Source organism: Myiozetetes cayanensis, unplaced genomic scaffold (assembly GCF_022539395.1).
Source record: "Myiozetetes cayanensis isolate MyiCay16 unplaced genomic scaffold, myiCay2020 scf5-8, whole genome shotgun sequence".
NCBI lineage: Eukaryota > Metazoa > Chordata > Aves > Passeriformes > Tyrannidae > Myiozetetes > Myiozetetes cayanensis.
Genome location: NW_026087742.1, coordinates 15,982,922 through 16,008,449, shown reverse-complemented (window position 1 = coordinate 16,008,449; position 25,528 = coordinate 15,982,922). Strand labels below are relative to the sequence as shown.

At 47.5% G+C, this 25,528-nt stretch overlaps 1 protein-coding gene across 9 annotated transcripts in view; it reads left to right on the top strand.

Moving 5' to 3' along the window:
• Positions 1–20,978, top strand: part of POLD3 (DNA polymerase delta 3, accessory subunit) — a 32,930-nt gene extending 11,952 nt beyond the window's left edge. For 6 of the 9 annotated variants that reach the window (XM_050334177.1, XM_050334178.1, XM_050334176.1 and 3 more), the window contains 8 exons: positions 999–1,131; positions 3,790–4,045; positions 5,275–5,347; positions 7,848–8,010; positions 9,223–9,335; positions 13,901–13,998; positions 14,708–14,789; positions 18,293–20,978. In XM_050334177.1, the coding sequence (XP_050190134.1) occupies positions 999–1,131; positions 3,790–4,045; positions 5,275–5,347; positions 7,848–8,010; positions 9,223–9,335; positions 13,901–13,998; positions 14,708–14,789; positions 18,293–18,498 (1,124 nt within the window). In that variant the 3' untranslated portion in view covers positions 18,499–20,978. Of the gene's footprint in view, positions 1–998; positions 1,132–3,789; positions 4,046–5,274; positions 5,348–7,847; positions 8,011–9,222; positions 9,348–9,581; positions 9,675–13,900; positions 13,999–14,707; positions 14,790–18,292 lie in introns of all 9 variants that reach the window. The other 3 variants (XM_050334173.1, XM_050334175.1, XM_050334180.1) reach the window with 2 other exon arrangements.
• Positions 20,979–25,528: the final 4,550 nt, after the last annotated feature.

Sequence of the window (25,528 nt, the reverse complement as noted above, 5' to 3'; positions counted from 1 at the left end):
TATTAACTTTCACAGTAAAAGTTGAAAAAACCCACCATTGTAACATTGTTCCATGTCCTAGCAGTTGCCTCACCATCTTTCCGGAATCTGGTCCTGCTGATGAAACTTTACCCATAGCAATTGAAACACAACTTCAGGCCCTTCATTGCTTTCAGATGACATCTTTGGCGTTTGAGGATACACTGTGGCATTTGTGACCTTAAATATCCGTGCTAATGATGTCACCTTGTTTGAAAGACGAGTTCTTTTCCTTCTGGAAATCTGAAGTGGGTTTCTAGCTAAAGCTGAAGGGTAGGAGATTGTCAAACACTACTACCTGTCATGTTTGTTGAGTTGTGTGTGTTCTGTAACACTCTGTTTTGGTGTGGAGGAACGGGTTGCTCATGGTTTTCTTTTATTGGAAGGCAGGCAAAAGGTATGACTTGTATTTGGAAAAGGCTGGGATTTTTGAGGGAGCTGCATAGTTCAGGGCCAGCCCCAAGAAATGATTACTGTGTGTATTTTTACAGTGCCTCGAAGCTCAGCCTCAGACCAGGACTCTGTGGAAAGAACAATATAAGCAGTGAACAAAGAATTCCTAAAAAACAGCCTTTGTCTCAAGGGGATTACAGTCTAAATAGCATAAAAGAAATAAAATTTTGATTCCAGCACTCTTCTAGGGATGACACTGTGACACTGCACTAATGGCACAATTCCAGCAGAGCTATGACCATCTACACTCCTCCTTAGCTTTAGGTACTCACACAGATATTCTGGATCCCAAACAGTGTATATTTTGAAGGTAAACACAGAGATCACTCTTATTTCAGTTGCGCAAGAACCAAGAGTGTGTAGTGGAAAACGTGACAGGCTTGTGGAGTATGTTACCCTGAATTCTTGATTAGTGAGTGTTGGGGGGAGGTGCAGCTAGACCTTTTTATATTCAGAAAGTCTGTCAGTCTTGCTCCATCCCAAAGGCTGTGCTAACAGAGGACTTTTTTTCTCTCTTTTCCCCCCAGCAATGAAGTCTAAGCTGTCCACGATTGCGAGTGTGCATGTGTACAGCATTCAGAAGGCCTTGCTCAAGGACAGCTCCCCACTCTACAACACTGACTATGACATTGTCAAAACAAACCTGCACAACTGCAGCAAGTGAGTCCCATCTTGCTTTTTCTTCCTAAACCCCGTGATTCCGGACTGGTGTTGTTCTTCAGTCACTGCTTACCAGATAGGTCTGGACTTCTAGAAAGCTAAAAAAAGATATCCTTCTCAAATCATGCCAGACCAATCCCCAAACAGTACATAGGTGACTGTTTTGTAAACTGAGCTATTTCCAGGTTACAGTTGGTTCGCTTGCTGGTTACTGTTCCAGTACCTTTCTCCTCTGATGGCTAGAAACTTCTTTTTCATTTCCAGGTCACACTTAATCATGACCATTTTAATCCAGCTCTCAGTCACACAGGAAAAGTAAATCAAAACAGACTTAGAAAACCATGAGTGATGTGCTCAGCAAACATGAGTTTGCTTTCTGTTTTGTGGAACTGTGTTTTCATCCACCTCTCCAAAGATGTCTTACAGGAACTCATTCCCCAAGAGCTGAGCTTTGATCCTTGTGGGTCCCTTCCAACCCAGAGTATTCTGTGATCTCTTAGAGTCTGATGCGTAGGAGGAGCACACAAAACAGCCCAGGCAGCTCAAGTGTCCTTCGTGGCTGAACTAGAGAAGAATTGGGAAGGACTGCAGTCTCCAGGAGTCACTGTCTCCCCTCCTGAGCAGTCCCTGGCAGCTGTAACTTTTCATTTATATGTTGTTCCCACCATGACAGCTTCAGCTTGAAGTCATGGGGATGTACAGTGCCATGACCAATCTGGTTTAAAAGGGGGATGCCTGAATGCTGTGTCATAGGAAGAGTATAGAATTTGAAAGGACAAACATAGCTGTCTGCAATGTGTTGACAAGAGAGTGGCTGAGAAAATATTGTTCTAGAAGCTGTTTGGGGCATGAGAGGCAATGACCTGCAAGGTGCTGGAAAACCCCCTGTCAATGGAGCCATGTGCCAGAGATTTGGCAGCACTTGCCTCGTTCCACTCTGTTTATTCTCAGACACCCCAGTTTAGTGATACTTGTGCCTTGGAGGAGTCTGCATTTGGGATTTGTACATCCAGAAGGTTTAGACAATTTAGATAAACAGCTCTCCAAAGCCTGGGTGTAAAGCCCTGTCTGGCTTTGGAGTAGAATTTCCTAAGCAAACTTAAGAAAAATTCAGCTTCTTTATTTGTGACCTGGCTGAACTAAATTCAACTGACCATGTTCTGTCTCGCTTGTCAACTATCTGGATTGTCTTAAGCACTTGGGAAAAGATTCCTGCAGGACCTGCAAAATCCAGAGGTTTTTATATGAGGTTTGTAGCAAACAGAGCCTCCCTGTGAGTCCAGCTCTAGGACAAGGATCTTTATTCTCTTCTGTGTTTCTAGAGGACTTGCTTTGCTGTGGGGACAGTGGAGGTAACTAGATGTACTAATTGATATCAGTAACTGGATTTAGTGCCTGTTGCCATCATCAGCTTTCCAAGTGGAAGCAGCTCCTTGTTGGCAGAGCATAGTCCAAGCATTGCTTGTATTTTCAGTGATTTTCTAGTGAATTTTGAGTCAAACCCATAAGCTATAGTAACACAGCAGCATCAAGGCAAGCTCGTTTGGAATACGGGAAGTTTAGCTGAGCTCTGCTGCACAGTCGATATTATTGACAATATTATTTGTAACCTGGAAGGGTGCTGACAATATTATTTATATTCTGGAGGCTTGATGGTGTTTGGATTTGGAGCACAAGCTGTCCTGAGAGCCATATTAACCCTGTTAAAAGTATAAAGGAGAGCAGGAATATTTTCCTTCAATGTCTCTTTTCCTTCCTTTAAAGGTTTGAATGTCAAGAGGTTGCTGCTGCAGCCTGGGAATGCCGTAGAGATGGTGTTGATTTTTTAATGCATTACAGACCCTGATCTGAGTGAAGTGGCCTGTGCACGTGAGCACCCAGTGCTGAGGCACAGAAATGAACTGGTTTGTTGCTTATGCAAATAGAAATCTGCTGTGTAATTCAGTGGGTTGGGAGGTGTGAGCCTGGGCTCTTTTGTGGCATTTCTGTGGGAAATCTGGAAAGCGTTGCCTGTGATTTGCACAGTGGGGAGCAGAGTTCAGTTATTTTTGGGAACTGCTATTCCTGACTGTCAGTGAGTTGTGCTGTTACTGCAAGCATGTCATTTGGTTCTTGTATCTCCATATCCCCAGGCAATCAATTATTATAAGCTGAGTTGCACCTCTGTCTAGCAGGGATCACATGGAAATGACTTTATATAGTTAAGTCAGAATATCCTCTGTGCTTCATTCAGTTTTAGTTGTGTTTTACTTACCTGGGAAGTTGCAGCCATTGTGGCCTCTCTCAGAGCATCTGAAGGCTGTAAATGTTTCAGATCCTCACACAGCCATACAACTTATCCCACAAACTCTAACCCATTTAGGAATAAAATGCAGCTTGCTCTCTTTCCACCCTGGGTATGGAGAAGGTCCTTTTCCCCCAGGAAAGCTGAACAACTTGTTTAGCATGGGAGTGCTCTGCCTCCTGCTGACAGGTCCAGCTGATCTTTTCATCAGAGGTCTCTTGTTCTGTGCCAGCCTTTCTTTCTTGTCCCATACACAGATTAAACTGCTCTTTTTTCCATAACAGGAGAACGTAGCACCGGAGAAACAGGGGGAAAAACGAGCTGAAAACTCGTGAGTTGAAAAGGCTAATTACATTTTTCCCTCCATCACCCAGGTTCAGCGCCATCCACTGTGACGCCGCAGTCCGCAGGATGCCGCCTGACATTCCCAGAGCACAGACGTCCCTGCAGGGCAGTTCTCAGAGGGAAAATGACACGGATGCTCCCAGCGCTCCTGCCGTCAATGGCCACGGGCCGCCGGCTACCAAACAACCCTCGCAGCAGCACAAAGGGATCATGGGAATGTTTGCAGCCAAAGCAGCTTCCAAACCCCAGGACACAAATAAGGAGACCAAAGCAGAGGCCCCAGGTGTAAGTTACCTCAGACCCCCCTGGGTTGATGGCTTTAATGAGCCGCTTTTACACCACGTCAGTAACCTCAACCGCCTTGTGCTGCTCCTCCTGCTAAACTCACATCCCACTGGGAATGCTCAGTGACCCTCTGAAAGTGTTTAACTATGTGCAGTCACCTTGGGCAAAAATACCTCATGCCACACTCTTGATCTCTCCTCAAAAGTGTATTTGCCGTAATTTTGACATTCCCTCTTGAGCCGAATCTCCGGTGAGTATAAACCAGCATAGCTGCCTTATGGAGACAATTATTCCGTTGTCTCCAGCTATCCCAATGTATAAACCAGTTGAGGATCTTGCTCTCCCCATTGTGCTTAAAAGGATTTGTTTTGAGCAATAAGTGAAATGTGAGAAGGCTCAGGTCTTAAAAGTATCAAGGTGTTTAAACTTAGGCTGCGAGGGAAGTCTCAGAACTTGACCTGTGCAAGACTAAATTGTTTATCTTCTCCACTGCTGTTTTTCCAGGATAGGATTACATTTTAATTTTAATTAGTAGAATTGTTTTTAAAGCTATTTGGCCAGAAAAATGAGTGTTAAAATGGTAACGTTCCCTGTGTATGGTTTGGCTTTTTTATAACAGCTGAGTACATTTTGGTTCCTTTTTCTGATTTTTACAGTGAATTTAGAACTGGTGAAATATGTGTGTTTTGGGAACTTTAGTGTCTGGTTGCCTTTTATTTGCATGGGAATTATTGGGGTGAGGAGGCCACGCTTCCTGGGTTTGTGTGTGTGTGTGATTTTTCACTTGGATGGTGGCTGTACTGATGGAAGAGAGCAGTGATACTCCTTTGCAAACAGCCTACATGCCAGAGGAGCTGGATAAAACCTTCCTGGTGTGGTCAGTCCATGTTCTTTCCTCTGTTGCTGTGAATTCAGGCACTGATAGTTTGCAAAAAGAGCAGTTCTTTCCTGGGAACTGACCCAAGTCCCAAGCATTTATTTCAGCAACACCATGAGGTGGGAATGTGCCCCAAGTTAGATTTGAGGGCCTGGCTAAGGAGTCCTTAGTAACTCACTCTCACCCCTTTGATGTCTGTAGTATCTAACAAGTATCTTCAAATTCTCCTAAATGCTAAAATCTAAGGCACTGGTGAACAAATCATACCTATTTATTTTGCTTGTCCAGAAGCAGTTCTGTGCATTTGAGGGCTGTGAACAATTCCTGTGGTTACTCCTCTGTTTGCTCCTAGGTCTCCACAGCAAGCAGCAAACCACCAACAAAAAACAACATCATCAACAACTTCTTTGGGAAAGCTGCTATGAGTAAGTGCTCTTCTGTTTTCAGAGATGGTCAGGGAACAGCCTGGTGTTAAAAAAACAAACAAACAAAAAAAACAAAAACCACCAAACAAACAAAAAAAAACCCTCTGATGGTTCTGGGAAATCTCTTTATCTCTTTTTTTTAAATTATGTATATATTTTATTTAAGCTGGGTAACAAGTAAAAAATATTCAGTGGAATCAGGTGTTTTGTTATAGAGCTGTAATGGGAGGCATATAGAAAAGAGCAGAACTCTTCCTTTCAATCCTCCCCTGCCAAACTCATTGGATTTTCTTTATATCCCCTCTTTCCCAATAGTCTTCCATGCTATTCTTCTGCTCTTTTGGCCTTAAAGGGGTTAATGTTTTGGCATGCAGCTCTTAAGGACAAAAATTAAGAGTTTTCAGTAGAGTTTTTCAGACAAAAAGCTTGCTGGATGGAGATCAATTAAAATGACATATTTGTGCAGACTAACCCAGGAACGATTTTTTAGTGCAGAAGAAATCTGATTTAAAGTGAGTACTCCTGGCTGGAAGATCAACTAGTGGGGAGATATTTGCCAAAACCTGTTTTGCAGGGCATGTTAACAGTGCTTGCTTTTCATCACACAGCACTGAGGAGTCCATAGTTAGTTTTTGGGTTAATTTTTTTCCTAAAAACTGAAGGACTAATAACTGGAGAGTAAAAATGAAGGGTGGCCTTCCCCTTTGAGCTGAGCTTTGGACTAGGTGGCCTCTGGAGGTCCCTTCTGAATTGTCCAATTCTAAAGAAAATATGCTGATGCTTTTAAATTGATGTTGGAAAAGGACTGTAGGACCTTCTTCAAAGATTCCCTTACAACAGTGAGTACAGGAGGCTTCAAAGAAGAATTTTGGAAGAGAGTAAACAACAAAGTTAACTTTCTAACAGGCATCTGACAGAGTTTTCAGGTGACAGTTCCAGCACTGAGCACACAAGGCAAAGCCCTGTTGGGGATCTTTGAGTCCCTGTTTTGGTGAACCTGCAGGAGTTGAGGACACTCAGCCTAAGGACAGTCACCACAGTTAACCAGAGTAAATTCTGAAGGTCTTAGAAGAACCCTAGACCAAAGTTCATGTGCTGAAAACCCAATCAGTTGGAATGGCATGGTAAAAGTAACCCAGTGCAGGCGGGGAATTCTTGTTGCATGCATTTCCAAAATTTTCAAAGGGGTTCCCTTCTCTGCTGAGTCCTGTCCTGGAGCACATCAAGAAAACTTTGAGGTGGGAACAGGGAAGGAGCAAACTGAGCAGAACTGGAAATGATTATGTGCATAGAAGAGAGAGGGGGATTCCAGGAGGAAGATTTATTCCCTACGCGTACGTCTCTCCTGGCTTCGAAGATTCCACCATTGCCAGAAAGTCCTGAGTTACCAGTGATAGGGTGCTTGGGCTTTCTGCTGTTCATCATAGACAAGAACTGTCATTCAGGTGCTGGTGTAGGAGATGCTTCCCCTTGCTCCAGGAAGCAGCAAGTGTTTTCCAAGCACTGCCAGAATGCAGTGTTTGGAAATGGAGTCGTGACCCTCCCGGCAGCCTCTGACCCTACTGATGGTCTAGTTGATGTCACTGCTCAATATTTTCTCCTTTTCTTGGGCATCTCATGCTTGGGATAACAGAGGTTTCTGTCTCACCTGCTCCCCTCTTTTTGTGGGAGTGTGGAAAGCTGCTGGATGAAGCTCACAGACTGTCATTAGGTGGTTATATTGATAAATACATTATTTTGCTGTCTGCTCCCCCCTGCTGTCTCTTCTCTGGTACTAAGTGAAGCCTGTTGAAGCAGAATTGTCCTCGTATGTGGTGCTGTGTAGATAAAAGAGGCTGATTTCAACCTCTCTGCCAAGAGGATCTTTAAGGTCCCTTCCAACCCAAACCATTCTGAGATTGTTGGTCATGTTGGTATTGGGGTGGGACAACAAGCTGGTGTACTACTGAAAATACTAATCATGGGTTCTAATATTATGCAAGGAGACTGCACACACCTCTCGTTCTCTTCATTGGTCCTAATTCTCCTGTTTCTGGGCAGGTTTGTGCTTAACTAAAAGTCAAATTCAGAAGGGATAAACTGAGTCTAAAAATGGATGTAGTGTTGTGTCAAAGGCGTGTCTAGAAGAGGGGCTCCCAATCCTTCTGCAGTGCCTTGGCACCTGGGGACTATAAGGGCTTCTGCCACTGCCTCCCAGCCCTCTTCCACAGAGTTTCCACTGCTGCAGTACCGGTGGCTTGACATCAGGAACAGCAGAACCATGGGAAAACAGGTGGAAATTTAATCATGCCCACTTCTTTCCATGTATGACATAGCTTGGCCAATCTAGATCCCTAATCTAAATTGGGGATTGCTAAATCCCCAGTGCAGTCTAGATCCCTAAATACATCATCTGGAGTGTTTTGTGTATTCTTGGTGCACAGAGCCAGCCAGTTCCCCTATAAGTTGTCATTCATACTGAATGCTCAGTGTTTGTTCTTTTTGAATGGTTTATTCGCAGATAAACTCAAAGTCAGCCCTGTGCCTGAGCAGCCAAAGGAGGAGAAAGAAGTAGTCAAGCCTTCGGTTGCTGTGGCAGAACAAGAGTCATCCCCTAATCCTATAGTAGAGAAACCTGGGAAGAGAACAGAGTCTGCTAGAATTCAACAAAAGGACAGAAAAAGGTAGGTCATGGCTTTGAGGGTCCCTGTCACCTGTGAACCTGCTTGTTGATAGTCTGTGTGGAGCTGTCTGGTTTTACAATGTTGGCTTACCTCCTGTTTCCAGCTGCTAAATTGCATTAAACCTGGCTAAAATTATTTCTCCGAGAACTCCTTTTCCCTTGGTGCTGTGGGTGCCTCAGGGCCGTTACATGTGAGAAGAGACATGGTCCAGGTTGTCTTCAGTGGAAGGGGGTGGCTTTCCATGAGACAACCTCACACTGTGAGCGGACTTAGGATAGACCTGAGGGCTGGCAGGAGCACCTGTCCTGCAGGGAAGGTGGTATATTCCCAAGCTTATATGTACACAGCTTCCAGCACACAAAGTTCTGCTTGTTGGTTCCCATAGCTAATGCACTGCTGCTTTCAGTGCCCCTGGTTTACTTTGGGCTGAGGCTCCAGGTAAATTTTAAGTTCAGCCCTTTGTGTGTAATCCAACCCAAACTGACAGAGACAAGGAATCACTAAGTCTGATGGCTCTCTGGTGGCCTATGAGTAATTAATTGGTGGTCTCAATCCATTTCTTACTAAATAGGTAAGCACACCACCCAGCCCACCATCACACTGAGCACTAACTGCTTGTCTTATTGATAGTCTTGTGCAAAAAGCCAAGGACCCGGAGGTGTTGGCAGCGTGGATTTGGGAAGGCCACTGGGGCTGTCCCAGCTCTTTGAGGATACGTGGGCCTGTAGCCTCCAGGCTTGTTGGTCTGACGTGTCTCGCCAACATTAAAAAGAAAGAAGCTATTTTATTTTTCCAGTAGTCTTTAAAAATGGCTCCAGGATTCTGAGACACTACTTCATAGTCAGTCAGTGGCAAGCAGTCTGTCAAAAGAGCTTCTGAGTGATGCTTTTGGGGACATCGGGAGCCTGAGCTAAAGAGACAAGATCAGAAATAGGCTGGTGCCGTGGCCAGGCGAGGTGAGGTACTGGGCTGAACTGCAGAGGGGCTAAATAAACCTTCCTTGTTTTGGAGAGCTGGATATGGGTTGGGATGAGAGGCTTGGAAATGGTGGTGCACTGATTGTGCAGGGCAGTGTATAGTTCAGCTCATGTTTTTAGGAGGTACAGAGGTATTTGAGTTCCTTCCATAAGGAATCCAAAGACACATGATGCTTTTGTGCACACATAAGAGATAACAGGTGTTCCTTCCCTTTTTTTCCCCGTTTTGTGGCAGTAAAATGAAGCGTGTGGACAGGTCGGATAACGAGGAGGAAAGAGATCCTGAGAACACGAAGAGAAAGAGGAAGCGAATCAAACAACTTGAGTCTGACAGCAGCGATGAGGAAGGTAAAAAGATCTGTAAACAAGCCAGTCATGTAGGTCAGGGGCCTGATTTCCACAACATGACTATCCAAGACTGTTGGTCAGCGATAGAGGGAATAGTTTAGAGGACTAAAGACCATGGAAATGGCTTTAGCTTGAGCTCTCTGTTTATCTTTGTGCTGCAAGCACTTGGCCATAGAGTTGAGATGCCTCAGTCTTTGTTTTAGCTTAGCTCAGACCTGGCTGTCTCCTCCCCAAGTGTGCTACCAGTCATATGGACATGTGAGAAAGAGGTTCCCAAATCTCTTGTGAAAGATACGATGCCTTCCAGAATCATAGGACTGGTCATAACCAGTTTATATGGTGAGTAAACACTCACAAAGTGACCTTCGCCTCCTTCCGGGGTCACTTTTAGTATCATTATTCTGTCTATTTATAGAAATTGTTTGGAAGATGGTGTTGGAAGCAAGACTTCCTAAAAAAACCTCAAAAACTAGATAATAGAGAAACTGGAGGCAGAGCAGTTGAGCTGTATCTGATGCGACTTGGCGTCTCCTCAGTGGCTGTTGGCTTTGACAGGAGTTGGTGCCCGGAACATCTTGGGATTTGGGCTTATAATAAGGAACAGCAGGGCTGGATTCCAAAGAATTTGGATAATTGAGGTGTCAAATGCCGTTCAATACAGATAACTGGAAAATAAGTGGGGATTGAGCTCCGGAGTATGTGTGAGATGGAACTGGCATCCAACAAGCTGATCAGGGAAAGAATTTGGGGATCATTATGGGCAAATAATTGAAACCACCAGTTTGGTATAGAGCTCCAGTATATGAAGGTGAAACAGCAAATGGGTTGTATTGGTGAGGAGGGGGAGGAGGAGGTGAGGGAGGAGCAGGAGGAGGGGGAGCAGGAGAGCTGGAGCTGATTCTTCATTTAGTGCAGCTGCCACATTGGAAACAACTGGAAAATCATGAGAATCTGCAATACAAGTGAGAGAGGAGGCTCCTGTTGGGTATCTCTGCAGTCTCCATGCCACGTTTGGGCCTGTTTTCATAGTTTCTCCTCTACCCAGCATAATTTCAAGCGAACTTTGTCATCACCTCTCTCTCCTTAGACTATTCCACAGGATGATAAATCTCTCGGGAAGTTGTTCTTCATGGTCAGCCTTAATTTCATCCCATTCCTGTGTGAAGCTTCTTGTTTGTCTATAAAAAAATGCATACATGTCCACACTCTGGTATTTGTTTCTTTAGAGGTTTGCCTTTCCATTTCCTCATCACTCACCTACTGCGTTGTTTAGCTCTGAAGAGGGAAGATCGAAATCAGCCTGTCCTTGCTGGGCTGGAATCTCTCAGCGAGAGAGAGTGGGTGGGAGCAGGCAGGATTTTGGAATATTAGAACTCTCTGCTCTCCTGTAGAATACCTGTGGGACCATAACATGTGCTGAACAGTTAATGCTTTTGTATGTGTGGTCTCACTTATTCCATGGTTTTTGTTTATTCTCTCTGTGACCAGTGACAGGACCCGAGGGAATGGCTGGAGCTGTGTCAGGAGAGGGTTAGGCTGGATATCAGGAAAAGGTTCTTCTCCCAGAGGCTGGTCAGGCACTAGAGAGGTTGTTTTGTCACTGCTGTTGCTCCTCCTCTTTATTTCTTTGTGTTGTGCATTAGAATTGTAAATTTATGCAAATTACAACACATATATACAAATATGGAAATCCCTCACATTGTCCCTTGCAAAAGGGAAAGTGAAAACTGAGAGAGCTCGGCCCTTTGGTCCTGCTGCTTGCCCTTCTAAATCCAACTGGATGAAAGAAGGTAGATTGGAATTCTTTGGAATATTCATAATGAATCCAAACTGGTAATATTACGTTCAGTATTCAAGAATGTGAGTTGGATGAAACAAATGATTTAAAAAATAATAATATACATATATGTAATTGCAGCCTTCCAGGACCTGAAAGGAGCCTGCAAGAAAGATGGAAAGAGACTTTAAAGGGGCCTGGAGTGATAGGACAAGGGGGATGGCTTCAGACTGCCAGAGGGCAGGGTTAGATGGGATATTGGGAAGAAATTCTTCCCTGTGAGGGTGGGGAGGCCCTGGCACAGGCTGCCCAGAGAAGCTGTGGCTGCCCCATCCCTGGAAGTGTTCAAGGCCACGTTGGACAGGGCTTGGAGCAACCTGATCTAGTGGAAGGTGTCCCTACCCATGGCAGGGGGTGGAATGAGATGATCTTTCAGGTCCCTTCCAACCCAAACCAGTCTGTGATTCTGTGATTGATTCTATGAAAAACCACAGCCCCTGTTTTCAGGCAGACTTTGGAAGGTTTTGTGGGTTTGAGGCTCAGCCCACACGGCTGATGCAAAGCACTGTATGGGCACTTTTATGTCAGGGCAAGTCTTTTGCGTTGTTCTGTATTAATCTGCTCTTGGTGTACTGAAAGGAGCCCAAAATAAGCTCCTCTTACACCAGCGTTAGCACATTGTAGCAAGTACAGAGAGAGCATAAGGCACAATCCTCTCCATTTAAATGATTTTTCATTAAAAAGTTATATTGGTATGAGGGTTCCTTAGTCACTGTAGGTTGTTTTGCTTCCAGTGCCAGAATAAACTCCACAAATGTGCCCACAGAGGACAGGAGGTTTTGGCAACTTCAGCTGTATGAACACAGGCAGCTTTCGCAGTGTTGACAAGTGTTTTACAGCCACTTTGGAGGGTGATTTCAGTGGCACTGTAACCTGCAAACTCCGTGGGTTTCAGAGCCACAGCAGAAGCACTAAAGCTTCTCACAGTTTTTCCAGGCAGGGTCAGAGCAAACCGAACAAAGCCAGGATTTACATCTTTGGTACATCCAGTTGCCCAACTTGTATCCATTTCATGCAGCTGTTCCTGTTGAGTAAACTGTGGGCAGCAGCAAGAGGTTGACTCAGGAGTTATCACATGTCAGAGGGCTGTGTTGGCTAGAGGAGGATAACAAAGTAATAAAGAGCTTGATAATAGTCCTAAACACTGACGTGGGGAGAAGGTACCTTCTGCCGGCCAAATGCTGGGGGAACTTTTTTCAGGGAAGCTGAAAAAAACCCAAAGAAGCCCAAATTTCCCCTAAGTGGAAATTTCTCCCCATAGTGGAGCGGGCACATTGAAAATACCTTTAGCAGCCTCTGCTGGAGGCTGGTTTTCAGCTCTTCTCAGCCTGTCCTCCCTTAAAAATGTATTTCAAATGGACGTGGCCCGGCTGGGCAGTGCTGAAGCAGGTTTGGTGCTCTGCAGTTGCCGTGAGACTGTGATAAATAAAATATTGAGAGTTTCGAGCTCCCCGCAGCTCCTTGGCCGCCCCAGCACTTACACCTCGGAGCGGAGCTGTTGTTTGGCTTTATCTTTGCCAGCCCCAGCCCTCTGGAGTAAGGTGAAACCCCGAGTCATGTTATCCCACTCCATTTGCGTTTCCGTGCCTCGCTTACTGAAGTAGTTGGGAGGCTGAGTCCTTGTTTGAAGAATGTAATTTGTTATTCAGCCTTGGCAGCCAACCACTGTTTCACTTGAGCCCTTCTTAACCCTTGAAGGTCAGTTGGCCGCGTGCCTGGCAGGGCCATAACTCTTCACACTGACCTAATCTTCTGGGACAGCTACGGATCCTGAATCCGTGTCAGGCCAGCGGGATGGAGGCGGTGCCACAGCCAGCAGGGCTGGGAGCAGGAGCCAAGCAGGCTCTGTCCTCCCAGCCAGCCACATCCTTGTTGGGATGAAGCAATAGGTCAGATGAGGAGTTTCTTCCCCCACATTCCCAGCTCTGCCACACACTGGGAACTTGCGTGACACTGTTTCTCACTTGGATCTCTTGGAGCTCCTCAAGCCCCACAGAAGGGTGACCCTGCCTTTTGCTCCATGCAAACTCGTGAAGGTGTCCTTGAATGGTTCAATTAGTCTTGGCATTGAGTGGATTCCAGTGTCCCTGTCCTTGTACCCAGAAGAGAGCGAGGAGATGGCACAACGAGAGAACAGGCTTCGTTTTTTGTATGTTTGGGGGTTTTGTGATTTTGGATCCTTTTTTTTTTTTTTTTTTCCTTTTTTCAAATAAAAGCTTGAGATGTCCCTTAACAATCTTTTAGGATGGGTAGTAGCATATTGCACTTAATTAATTCTTGGATTGTTTGGGATGTGTAGCACCACCAGTGAAGCAACAACTGTTTTACCACACCCTGACTCTCTTGACTTCTAAACAAATGACAATCGCTCTTTTAATGTGCAAGTGAAATGTATGGCTTAAACAAGCCCGTTCCTGTGCCTGTATTTAAAGCTTCATTTGGTGGAACTGATTGTTTTGCCTTGGCATAAAAATCCCAAATGCACTTCTCCCATCCTCTCCCACTTTCCTTTCTTTGGGAACTGCAGTGTGTCGCACCTTAGGACAGGGTAAACCTTCTCTGACTGCTTCCAGTGATGTGTCCTGATTTGAATTCCACAAATCCGAGTGAGAAATTATAAACCTTGGTCTAAACACAAGTTAAAAGAGTTAAATGGAATTATTTGAGACAAAAGAGGAGCTGAAGGGGGAGCCATTAGACCCATGTGCTATCAAAGTGTTCTTCTTAGCAGATGTCCCACCACCTCCCACACCTGAGGAAGAGAAAGCTCCATCTCCACCACCTATACCTGCTCTGAAAACTGAACTGGAGCCTGCAGCCATGGAGGTAAGAGCAAATTAGAATGATTAACTTCCAGAAATTAAACCAGACAGTCTTGGTATTCAACCTTTTATTGCAAGGGAGCTCCTGCATGAGGGAGATTGGCAAGTTAAACTCTGAGTTGAGAAAATAGGTGTAGTTTTATTGAAAGAGGGGAAATTTAAGTTTGATACATGGAAAAATTCTTCCCTGTGAGGGTGGGGAGGCCCTGGCACAGGTTGCCCAGAGAAACTGTGGCTGCCTCATCCCTGTAAGTGTCCAAGACCAGGTTGAACAGGGCTTGGAGCAACCTGTTCTAGTGGAAGGTGTCCCTGTCCATGGCAGGGGTTGGAACTGGATGATGCTTAAGGTCCTTTCCAATGCAAATCATTCCAGGATTCTATGAAATCTCAGCAGTTTGTCCTGGACACCTTGTCCTTTCTTCATTCCTTTGGAGGTGTGATGGGACATCCCTTCTCACATAACCAAACACATTTCCAAACCTCTCATGTCCTGGAGATGGAATGTGCTCCCTGTGCTGGCACCAGGAGAGCTTGCTGTCTCACTGAGGTTGTATTTTGACCAAGATATCCTGGGAAAAGGCAAAGTTAGTTATCAAATGTTGCTCATCGTCAGTAGAGAGACCAATTTCTGACCTGGAGCTGACACTTTTGTGACCTATGTATGTGATGGGGCCTTAACTCTTGGTTTCTCACAATACTGCCATGCCCTTCAGGTGTCAGCTGGAGGGAGGAAGAGGAAGAGGAAGCGTGTGCTGAAATCCAAGATGTTTATTGATGAAGAAGAAGGCTGCATGGGTAAGGCTGACTGTGCCCTACCCCTCAGTGGAACTCACTTTATTGAGGACTTTTACAGGTTCATGAAATCACTTTGTTATTCCACATGGAACTTGTGCTCCCAGACTGAGGGAACTGCCCTTCTGGTGGAGGCCTGGGTAGGGAGTCAGGGAGCTGGAGCTGAATCCTTACCTCTCTTTGATTATCCATAGATTTTCTTTCAGTTCTTTTCCCTTTCCTCTTGCCAGCATGAGAACCACCTTCATGGACTCTCCTCCCTAAAGCTGTGAGCTTTTCAAGGTGGTGCAGAAAGAGGTTTAGGGTTTGGGATAAATTCTGGCTGAGATAAGTTTGGGTTTGTTGGGGCTTTTTTTCCTGTGGGGATAAATCCAGAGCTGTGCAACAGAACTTGATTATATAATAAAAAAACTTTCAGTATCCCAGATAAACAAGGAATAAGTTGGGGGTTAAATACTTCAGAGATTTGTGTTTCTGATGAAGGTGGAGGGAAGAGAGAGAAGAGAGTCCCTACAGAAGTCCAGGGCTTTGAATTCTAGCCTGACTGGACACTGCTTCCTCCTGTGACCTGGAGAAAGTTGCTGTACTTTTTTCCTCTGTGTTCTGACACTGAAGTAGAGCTGCAAAAGTTCAGAATAATGTTCGTTTGGGTCTTGTTTTTTGGTTTTTTTTAAAGGTTTTATACATTTACGAGTGTGGAACACAGGTTTCGTAATGCTGTTGTCAACTCAGTTGTGTGGGATGCTTAACATTCTCCAGCCTTGGTGATCAGAGGGGATGTCAGGGGAGCTCAGCCAGTTCTGGGAGATGATTTGGTGCTGTCGTCCAGGTCTGTTGTGGTGCCTGAGCATGGACAGACACGGGCATTCCTGGCCCGGCTCCGGAGCTGCCTGGCCCTGAGTCAGCCTGTGTCTGTTTGCACCTGTCTGCAGAGCTGGATCCTGTGGTTCCGATTAACTTGGGGTGTCTCCTTTAAAGAAATGTAAAGCTCTAGCACTCAGCAACTGGCTGCACTAGGGACCGAAATCCCAAGGTCTGGATTTCTGTCCAAGAATTGGACTTGCACAAAGTTATTGGCAGTTTTGGCTCGTGACGTGAGGGAGTGTTTTGCTTTCCCATCCCAGATAGAACCGTTAAAACACTTGGAAGGAAAATGGAACAAAATAGCATTAGCTGGGGAGCTGAGCTGAACAAGCTCTGCGTCCAGAGCAGAGGAATGGCTGTTCCGGGTTCAGCTTCCAGCCCTTCTACCTCTGTTCAACCGTTCCCAATGGACTACACCTGGAATATTGATTTTCTTTCTTTGCTCTTCATCCTCAAGGGGTTTCATAGTCCCTTGGGAAATCCGGACTTTAGGTTTTATAATTCACATCCACTACCATTTTATAAGAAAGAGGAAATGCGAGCCCCTGTTGTGCCCTTGGGAGACAGATCCTCTGGGATGGACAGGGGGTTGGAGCTGGGATACTGAGGAACTAGGGAACTGCTTTCCCTACTAAAAACCCTCCAAGCCTGTAGTGCAAAACTTGCTGTCTGATTATTGCCCAGTTTCTCTTCTGCCTTCCCTCCCCCACCCTTTCCACGCACAAGCCTAATAATTCAAAGGCTAAATAACTCATAAATTTCCCAGAGTAACGTAAATTGTTGTTATTCTTTGAAATAGAGGTTTGTTTTTTTTTTTATTATTTTTTAAACCAGGACTAGGTTTTAAGAGACTTTAAATCCTAACATTAGAATGAGGCTGTACTTTACATTCCCCACAATTTTAAGTGATGGTTTTCACAATAGCTGCAATAGCAAGGAATTGGTGTCAAAAAGCAAAACTAATTTAGGGATTAGCCCTGAGGGAAATTGAGCAATTAAAGTATGTGTGGAGTTAAGCACAAGACATGTTCCCATGTATCAATAGGGATTTCGTGGATTGAGTTCCTGCTCTTAGTCTATAACAAAGGGGAATTACCAAGGTTTAAACTAGAGCATTTCTACCTTGCACTTTCTGGAGCTTGAAAGGACACATGTGGGCTTGAATATTAGAATATAGATGTGTGCATTGGAGAGATATTTGTTTTACAGCATTTTAGAGCTCATGTTGTTTGAGTTACTGTGATTTTTGGGGAGTCTGACTGGGAGTGGGGCATCAGTAACTATATCTGTGTGCTGCAAATACAGACCTTTTAAGTTCAGCTGAGATTGCAGTCAAAGAAAGTTGATCTAAACTGTGTTATCTCGCAGTTGCAGGGGATTAAATGCACACTTAGGGAGTTTCCCAGAGATTCCTCACAGTGGTGGGCAACACAGTAAGTTTTTAAAGCTCACCCACTGGCTAATGCTCTGTGAAAACTGCTCCCTGAAAAGCCTGTTACCTCTGAAGGGAGGCTGCTTTCCAGTCCCTGTTTGAGGTTCTCCCAGCGCTGCCGAGCAGGATTTCATAGCATTCCTCTTCCCAGCCTCTGGTTACGTAGAAAACATTCTTAAATTTGATGCATTAATACAAGTGAAAGCCCATTTCCCAGAAGAAGGGAAGTTAAGACATTTATTTAAAAGAATACAGTCGCTAAAGAAAAATAGCTTTAGTAGAAGAATCCCAGAACACTGCTGGGAAAGCTGATATAACAACATTTACCAGTATCTGACGGTGGCTTTCATCAGGGGAGCTGCCTCCAGTTTAATTTCCGTGAGCCTGGTTTTATATCCCTGGGCTTTCCATCACTGAACGCTGACAGCAGTGAGCTGGCAATCCCCTTCAGGCATATCCCTGATTTCAGCCGTGGCTTTGGTTTTATTTCTTCCAAAAGGATTTCTTTGTATCTGCCACGTTTGGCCACCTCTGTGGAAGGAAAGTGCCCCAGAGGTTTTGTGCTCTGTCTCTCATGAGTTGGGTGAAAACTGCTTGGTTTTCCCTGACTGTCTGATGTGCTGGTGAGGGGAGGCTGGGGCTGTCTCTAGGGTTGTCTGGTCTGGATTTCTGGACAATCTCACTGTTTTGGCCCCTGTGGAAGTCAGACCAAGTCAGAATGCTGGGTTTTAACCATAAAATAGATGTTCCATCGTCTATGGCTAAACTGGTTCATTCAGATTCATCACTTTCTTAGGGCTGTTTGTCAGCCTCTGCAAGGTGAATTCAAATCACAGGATCACTGAGGGTTGGAAAAGCCCTCTAAGATCATTGAGTCCATTTCCCCAGCACAGCCAAGGCCACCGCTAACCCACGTCCCCAAGTGCCACTTTCGCACGGCTGTTAAATCCCTCCAGGGATGGGGACTCCACCACTGTCCTGGCAACCTTTTCCATGTCCCTAATATCCAAGCTGAACCTCCTCTGGCACAACCTGAGGCCATTTCCTACTGTTTAACCTTGAGCAGTGGGCTTAGTTCCTGACAGGTGCTTCTTGAACCCAAACACTCCTTTCCAGAAATGCAGTGGGAAGGCTGCAGTGGGAAGGTCTCTGCTCTTTGATATGCAGCCTTAACCATCATCATCATCTGCTCTTCTCTTCCTCCCACCAGTGACTGAGAAGGTGTATGAGAGCGAGTCCTGCACAGACAGCGAGGAGGAATTCCCCAAGCCCAAGCCACCAGCTGCACACAAACAGCCTGTGCTGCCCATGAAGAAGGAACCGAAGGAAGAGAGGAAGACCCTGAAGAAAGGAGCAGCTCCTGCCAACAGAGCCAACAAACAGGTCTCCATCATGGGCTTTTTCCAGAAGAAATGAACTGGATCTTTCTCCTGGTCCTCTTGGCAGCTTGGGGGAGTGTAGCTCCCCGTTTTTGCATGTCTCTCTGCAAGCAGCTGCTGCTGCTGGGGGAGGAGGACAACATGCAACCCTGGGTTACATAAGGGATCCTGCTTACTGTGTAAGGAAGCCCTCTGGACTAGATTTTGTATTAGAGAAAAGCTTTTCTTTGTTAATGCAATAACTTCAGTCATCTTCGCTAAGCAGTGTGGGAACTGCCAGCCAGAAGCAACATCTAGAGGAACTCTTGGAAGACTGTTAATCTGTTCACATGAAATTATATTTTTTTATCTGGCCTTTCACCTGTTTGTTGCTAAGTTAGGAGAGGAGTTGTGGCATTCTTCTCTCTTTTTACACCCTCAGCTCTCCAGATTGTTCTGAATGTTCACGTTGGGTAGAAGCCGTAACGTAGCAGGTCCTCAGACACAGGCACAAATATTGAACATCTGCTTCAGCTTTAACTGAATGAAATGAATTTAATTTCTCCCCTAAGACTGGTAAATAGTTTTTGCCCTGCCTTTCATAACCTTTTTTTTGGACAAAAAAGTGCATATAAAACCCTGTTACTCTTGTCTTCCTTGAATGTATCCCCTGTAAACTGCTCAGATGCCTAATTATAGACCACGACACTGTTGGTGCTCTGGCTTGACAAAAACAGCTTTGAGACTTCCCACCCAATTGGCTCCAGAGGAATTGGAGGAAGGCTTTGTTGTTGTTGGGAAAGCAACTGGATCTTTAACCTTAAAGGCTGATGAGTGAGAGGGGAGAGTGATTAGAGGGCACTGCTGATAACACCAGGCAGGCACCTGCTGCATTTTGGGGTTGGCAGGTTTTGGGTTGCCTGAAGTGGTTTTTACAGGCATGACCCAGACAAGAGAAGAGTTTTCTGGGACACCTCATCATCTGCCTGCTGAAGGACGTGTGTCACAGCACATGGTCCTGAGGAACCTCATTAACGGAGAGCAGTAAATCACCACCGGCCTGTTAATCAGAAAGGAGCTGTTGTTTTGGGTGCCTCCTGCTTTTCTGATGCTTAAGTTGATAGACAGATGTAAAAAGCCAGATTTTCCAGAGGGATGGATGCTGAGCATTTCTGAAGCTTGGGCCAGTGAGTGTTCCTGATGTCCAACCAGCGGTTGGTTGAGTGGTGTTAGGCTGACATGTGTATGGATATGGATGTACACACGGGTTTATGAAGCGTTTGTGGTTGGCAGAATGATAGAATCTGAAGAGTGTGACCATGGAACAACTGCCACCCAGCTGAAAATGTCCTGACCTGTGGCCAGTGAAAGGGCTGACTGAGTGTGTTTACAGTCGTTCTGACCTGGAGATCAGGTTGGGGACTCGGGAAATTTGAGCACACACCGGTTGTGACCAATTGGCTGGATTGAAGTCATGTCGCCCAAGGCAGTTTGTAACCCCAAAAGGTGTGAGAGGATCCACTGCAAACCAGTGGCATCACTGGGTTTGTGGCACTGCTGTGTCCTGGGGAAAGAAAAAACAATCTTGTTCTGGCTTAAGGAAGACAATTTAATTATTAGAAGAAAAACCCACGATAAGTAAATATCCCATTAAACGCAGATATTTTTTTCTATTGTCTATATTCATTAAATGGTTTGTCACATCCTGGTTTCCAGGGGTCATTATGATATTTGACTGCATGGAAATCAAAGATGTTTCCCTGGTGAAGCGTGTAAAGAGTTCTTCCATGAAAACTGGAAGCTTTAAACTGAGCGTTGTAGTGCACCTGAAATCTCAGCAGGATTTGTATTGAATTTGGACCCCTGCAGTCCTATTCCCCTGGCAGATGTTGACAGGACATGGTGTCCCAGTGCTCTTGCTCCTCACCTCTGCCGTGGTCTCCCTGGAGCTCCCTGCTCCACCCCTATATTCCCTCTATAACCAGATCAACGTCACACGCCACTTCCTCAGGAAAATGACTTAATGTCTGAAGGAGCAGGACCTGGGCGAACTTCAGACTTCCAAAAATTATGATCTAATACTCCCCACTCCCGCACTGCATGGTCTGCCAGCCCCAGGGGGGCCTCAGGTCCCTGGATGCCCCCTCAGCCGAGGCTGAAGTGTCCCCAGACACTGCCTGGGAGCAAGAAAATGGAGCTGGTTAGAGGGAGAAGGCTCCTTTGTAGGTGGATGTCATCCATTTGTCACCTGGGGGCTGGCAGGGGGTGAAATGTCCAGGAGCCAGGCTCTGGCTCTTGGAGCAACGACCACATCTCCTACCTCAGGATGTGGTATTTGAGGGGCTCAGGGTCCAAAACCTCCTACTGGGAGATACAGAGGTCTTTGTGTATGTGTGATTTATAACTGGAGATCCAACTCCAAGGGCAAATCTTTTCCCCCTGGATCTCCCCACCATATTTACACCCCTGGAAGAGCCTCAGAAGAGGCAGTGGGAGAGGGTATTTGTTCATGTATTAAATAAAGTGTGGTTTATAGTGTTTCTTCACTCCCTGAAGGCCTTTTATTCAGGCAGAGGAAGTTTCATCCTTGTTTTCCATGTGGGCTAAGGTGCACCGTCCTCTGGACCTAAAACTGTTGATGGACCAGGCTCCAGTCGGACAAGGTACCTCAGAACCAGCAGCCCTTGGGAAGGGGCTGGAAACGCTGCTCTGAGGGATGAAAAATCCCCATCCTTTGTTTGGGAGGTAGCAGAGTTGATTTACAACTCTCCTTCCCGCGGGGCAGAGCCTGCTCGGAAAACGCCCTCTGGCTCTTCCCGCTCGGGGGTAGATAAAGGAAAACAGGAGGGATGTGGGGAAGCGCTGCTAATCCAGGATAACTGTGCTGGGCAGGAGGGTGTCCCAGCAGCCTGCTGGGAATTGTTTGCCCTCCCAGCAGACAATGCCAGCTAAGATACTGGAGCAGGGAACAGCAGGGCCTTATAAGGAAGCAAAGCACTGCTCAGCGAGTCCCAGCGCTGGCAGAGGGGAGAGCGGGCCAGGGCTGTGTGTCAGTGCTGTGGATCATGGAATCACAGGATTGAGTAGATTGGGAAGGGCCTCTGTGATCATCAGAGTCCAACCTGTGACCGATCCATACCTTGTCAACCAGACCAGAGCACCGAGTACCATGTCCTGTTATTGCTTGAGCAGCTCCAGGGATGAGGACTCTTCCACCTCCCTGGGCAGCCCCTTCTTCCAACGTTCAACAACCCTTCTCTGGGTGACCTGGGCCAAGGCCTCACCACCCTCACAGGGAAGAACTTCTTCCTAATATCCAATCTAACCCCCCCTCTCTGTCAGTTTGAAGCCATTCCCCCTGGTCCTGTCACTCCAGGCCCTTGTCCAAAGTCCCCCTGCAGCCGCCTTGTAGGCTCCCACAATTAGGTCACCCCTGAAATCACTGCTCTGGGGGGCTGTGACGTGACGTGTTTGATGTCTGCAACAGGAAACCCCAGGAGAAGGTGCCCAGGTGTGGCCAAGGGATGAGCACAAGGGCACAGCCACTGCTGGAGCCAGCTCAGAGAGCATCACCAGCACCTTCACCTTGGTGGAGAGGGGAGCAAAGCTGCAAAACGCAGGGAGGAAGAGCGTCTGTGGGATTTTGGAGATGGTTTTTCCACATCCCTCCTCTCACGGTGGGTACCACATCCCTCTCCTTCAGTGGGTTCCATGGGCAGTAGCCAAGCATTCCATCCCTCACACTTGAGCCATGAGGGCTCCAAGACCTGTGCTGTGGGGGCAGATAAACCGTTCTGCCTGGGTGCAAAGCATCCCCCTCAGGAGCTGGGCATTCCCCCTCAGGATCCAAGCATGCTGGGCATCCTCTGAGCATGCCCCTGGGTGCTGAGCACCCTTCCTCAGGGGCTGAACATCACCCAGCCTTGGAGCTGAGCATCCCACCTTGGGGCTGGGCATCCCCCTGGGTATGGACCACCTTCCCTTGAGGGGCTGAGCATCCCACCTTGATGCGGAGCATCCTCCCTCGGGGCTGAGCATCCCCACTGGCACCGGGCCCTGCAGCCACCTCTCCTTGTGGCCACACCCACGGCTCGTGGTGTCCCGTGCTGTCCCCGTCCCCTGAGCATCCCCGGAGCCGCAGCTCCCGCGCCTCCCGGCACGTCCCGGCGCTTGTTTACTCCTGCCGTCCTGCCGCGTCGCTTCACCCCAGCGCTTCCTGGGCTGAGTGTCTGAAAATAGATATTTTTAACCTTTTAAAAATAGAAAGTCTCACAGAACAGCAGCCCTTGTTTTTCCATTCCCTCCTCGTTTCATCTCACGGCGGAGGAACCCGGGAGTGGCGGGAAGGCGGCGCTGTAAACAGGGTCCTGCAAAACGGGCGCTGGGGAAAACACACGTGTGCCTTGAGAACGAAAAGAAAGGGAAGAAAGAGAAGGGAAGGAAAAAAAAATCAACTAGAAAGGCCGTCCACTTTTTGCACGGAGCCTTATTTGGTATTTTCGTGAAAAGTTATATCTTCACACTGTAAAAAATGCCACTTATTACTCATGCTTTACTAGGTAAGTGTGTTTTCCTTGGCAGCGAGCGCTCTGGGGTTTTTTCTCACTTCACTACTCCCGTACAAACTATTTCAAAGGTTTCATGAGTTTCTCCATCAGAACTGGCGCTCCTGCTGCTGTCTGGAGGACGGGGCTATTAAACCCGAGACAGAACTGCTGTTTGTTCAGGACATTTTAGGCTCGACTTAGCAGGACTGTAAAATCTGTCCCATGTTGGGGTGCACAGGGCGGCCTTTCAGCCCCGTAACCGCTGCTCCAGTGCCCGCGGCTGTGTGGACACCACGTCACCAGTGTCACCCTGTCACCAGTGTGACTCCATCCCCGTGGCACTGCTCGTTCATGGTCATCACCCATCCCACATTGTGGGTGTCACTGTGGTCACAACATACATATGGCCATCACCCTGTCCCCATGTCACTAGCACAGGGTGTCACCCCATCCTGCGGTCGTTATAGGTGTGTGGATGTCACCCACATGGTGCTACATGTGTTGATGTCACCCTATGCTTGTGGACACTGTGGACAGATGGGTGTCACCCTCTCCCTGTTGTCACTGCAGACACACAGGGGTGTCACGCTGTCCCTGCTGCTACACACATGTGGCTGTCACCCCATCTCCGTGGCACTGCTTGTGCAGGGACATCAGCCATCCCATGGTCCATCCCACAGATGTGTGTCACCACCACTGTGCACAGACACCATCTACCTTGTCCCTGGGGTCACAGCATTCCGGGAGACATCACCCTTTCCCTGTGTCACTGCTTGTGTAGTGGCCACTGTGCACACGAGGTCATTGCCCCATTCCACTGTCACCACATGTCCACAGGTGTCACTGCCACCATGCACACAACGTCGCCCTGTCCCCAGGGATGCCTGTGCAGACATGGACACGGCCCTGACCCACAGTGCCTGCACACACAGGGGTGTCACTCTGTCCCTGTGGTCACTCACTACATACAGAGAGATGTCACCTTGTCCTTCGGTGCCTGCACCCACGTGGGTGTCACCTCGTCGCCATGGTCACTGCATAAAGAGAGGTGTCCCCTTGTCCCGGGGTCCCTGTGTACTCATGGGCATCACCTTGTCCCCACAGTCACCACACACAGGTATGTCACTTTGTCCCAGGGTCCCTCCACACACGGACACCACTCTGTCCCCAAGGTCCCTGCACACATGCAGATGCCACCTTGTCCCAGGGTCCCCGCACACACACGGACACCCCCCACCCTCCACCACCCCTCCTACCCCACTGTGGCGCAGGCAAGAGGTGGCACAGCCCCTCCAACACCCCCGTGCCCGTCCTGCCAGCCACCATCTCCTGCCACAGGTTCCTGCCACCATCTCCTGCCACCACCTCCTGCCACCAGTGCCTACCACCAGTGCCTGCCACTGCCGCCCCACAGCCGCCTGGCCCGGGGCCGGGCTCGGCGCGGCCGCGGTTCCCAGCCGCTCTAAAAGCCAGCTTTGTGTTTTCCAGCCAGGCCCTCGCTTGGCACACGATTTTAATTAGAGTCTGGTTACACGGCTCGGCAGATGTGGAATGTATTTCTTAGCCCAGGTGGAATAAATCTATTGCCATAAAAACCAACCCCCCCTGTTATTAAATTCTCCCTTCTAAATAGCCCAGTATTGAGATGCACGGCCCCACCGGCTCCCCCGCCCACCCCCCCTCAATGCAAACCCTTCTCTAAGTGCTTAATGAGCTTTAATTTTATTATATTCCCTGGACGGGCTTCTGGTCCCAGTGCAGCTTCTCGGCTACTGGCCCTGCTCTGAGGGGGGATGCAGGCAACTGGAGAGGACCCCGGTGCAGGGGACGACTCGTCAGCCTCATGCCAGGGGAGTTTGGGGGGCTGGCACTGGGATGTCATCCTGCCCTACACCCAGAAGGGGATAACTGAGGCTGGGCAGAGGTGGCAGAGCTCAGCACCAGCTGCTGAGGGACACTGTCATCCTCAGTGACAGGGATGCTTGTGGGGATTGGTCCCACCAATTTGGAGACCTGTGTCTTCTGGGAGAGTACAGAGACCAGCTGCAAGATCTGAGCCACCCCAGGGACATCCCTGCTTTTCTCAGATCCCTTCTGGTTCATAGGATGGCCAGGAGTGTCTCTGGGGCTGAGCCCCATCCCTGTACCGAGGCCTGTCCATGGCCCTTGAAACACCTCAGGCAGAGCCAGTCAGGGAGGCCATAGAGGCACTAACGGAGAGATCTGGCCCCTCGAATCTGGGATCTCAGCCCTACACCCCTTCTCATCCCCCTGTATCCCAGCCACATCCCCAAAAGCCACTCCACTGTCCCCAGGCCACCCCCCCGACAAGGGGGCACAGCCCCAGGATGGGGTGCCTGGCACGGGCGGTGCTGCTGTTGCTCCCTGCCGGCATCGCAGAGGGTCTGGCTCAGTGCCATGTGGTGCCTGCCTGCCCTGTGCCAAGGCAGGAGGTGCCAGAATTAACTTTCTGGGATGTTGTTGTAGCTCCAGCAGCGAAACAACCTTACCCAGTGATGTAGCCAACGGGGCTAAACCGAG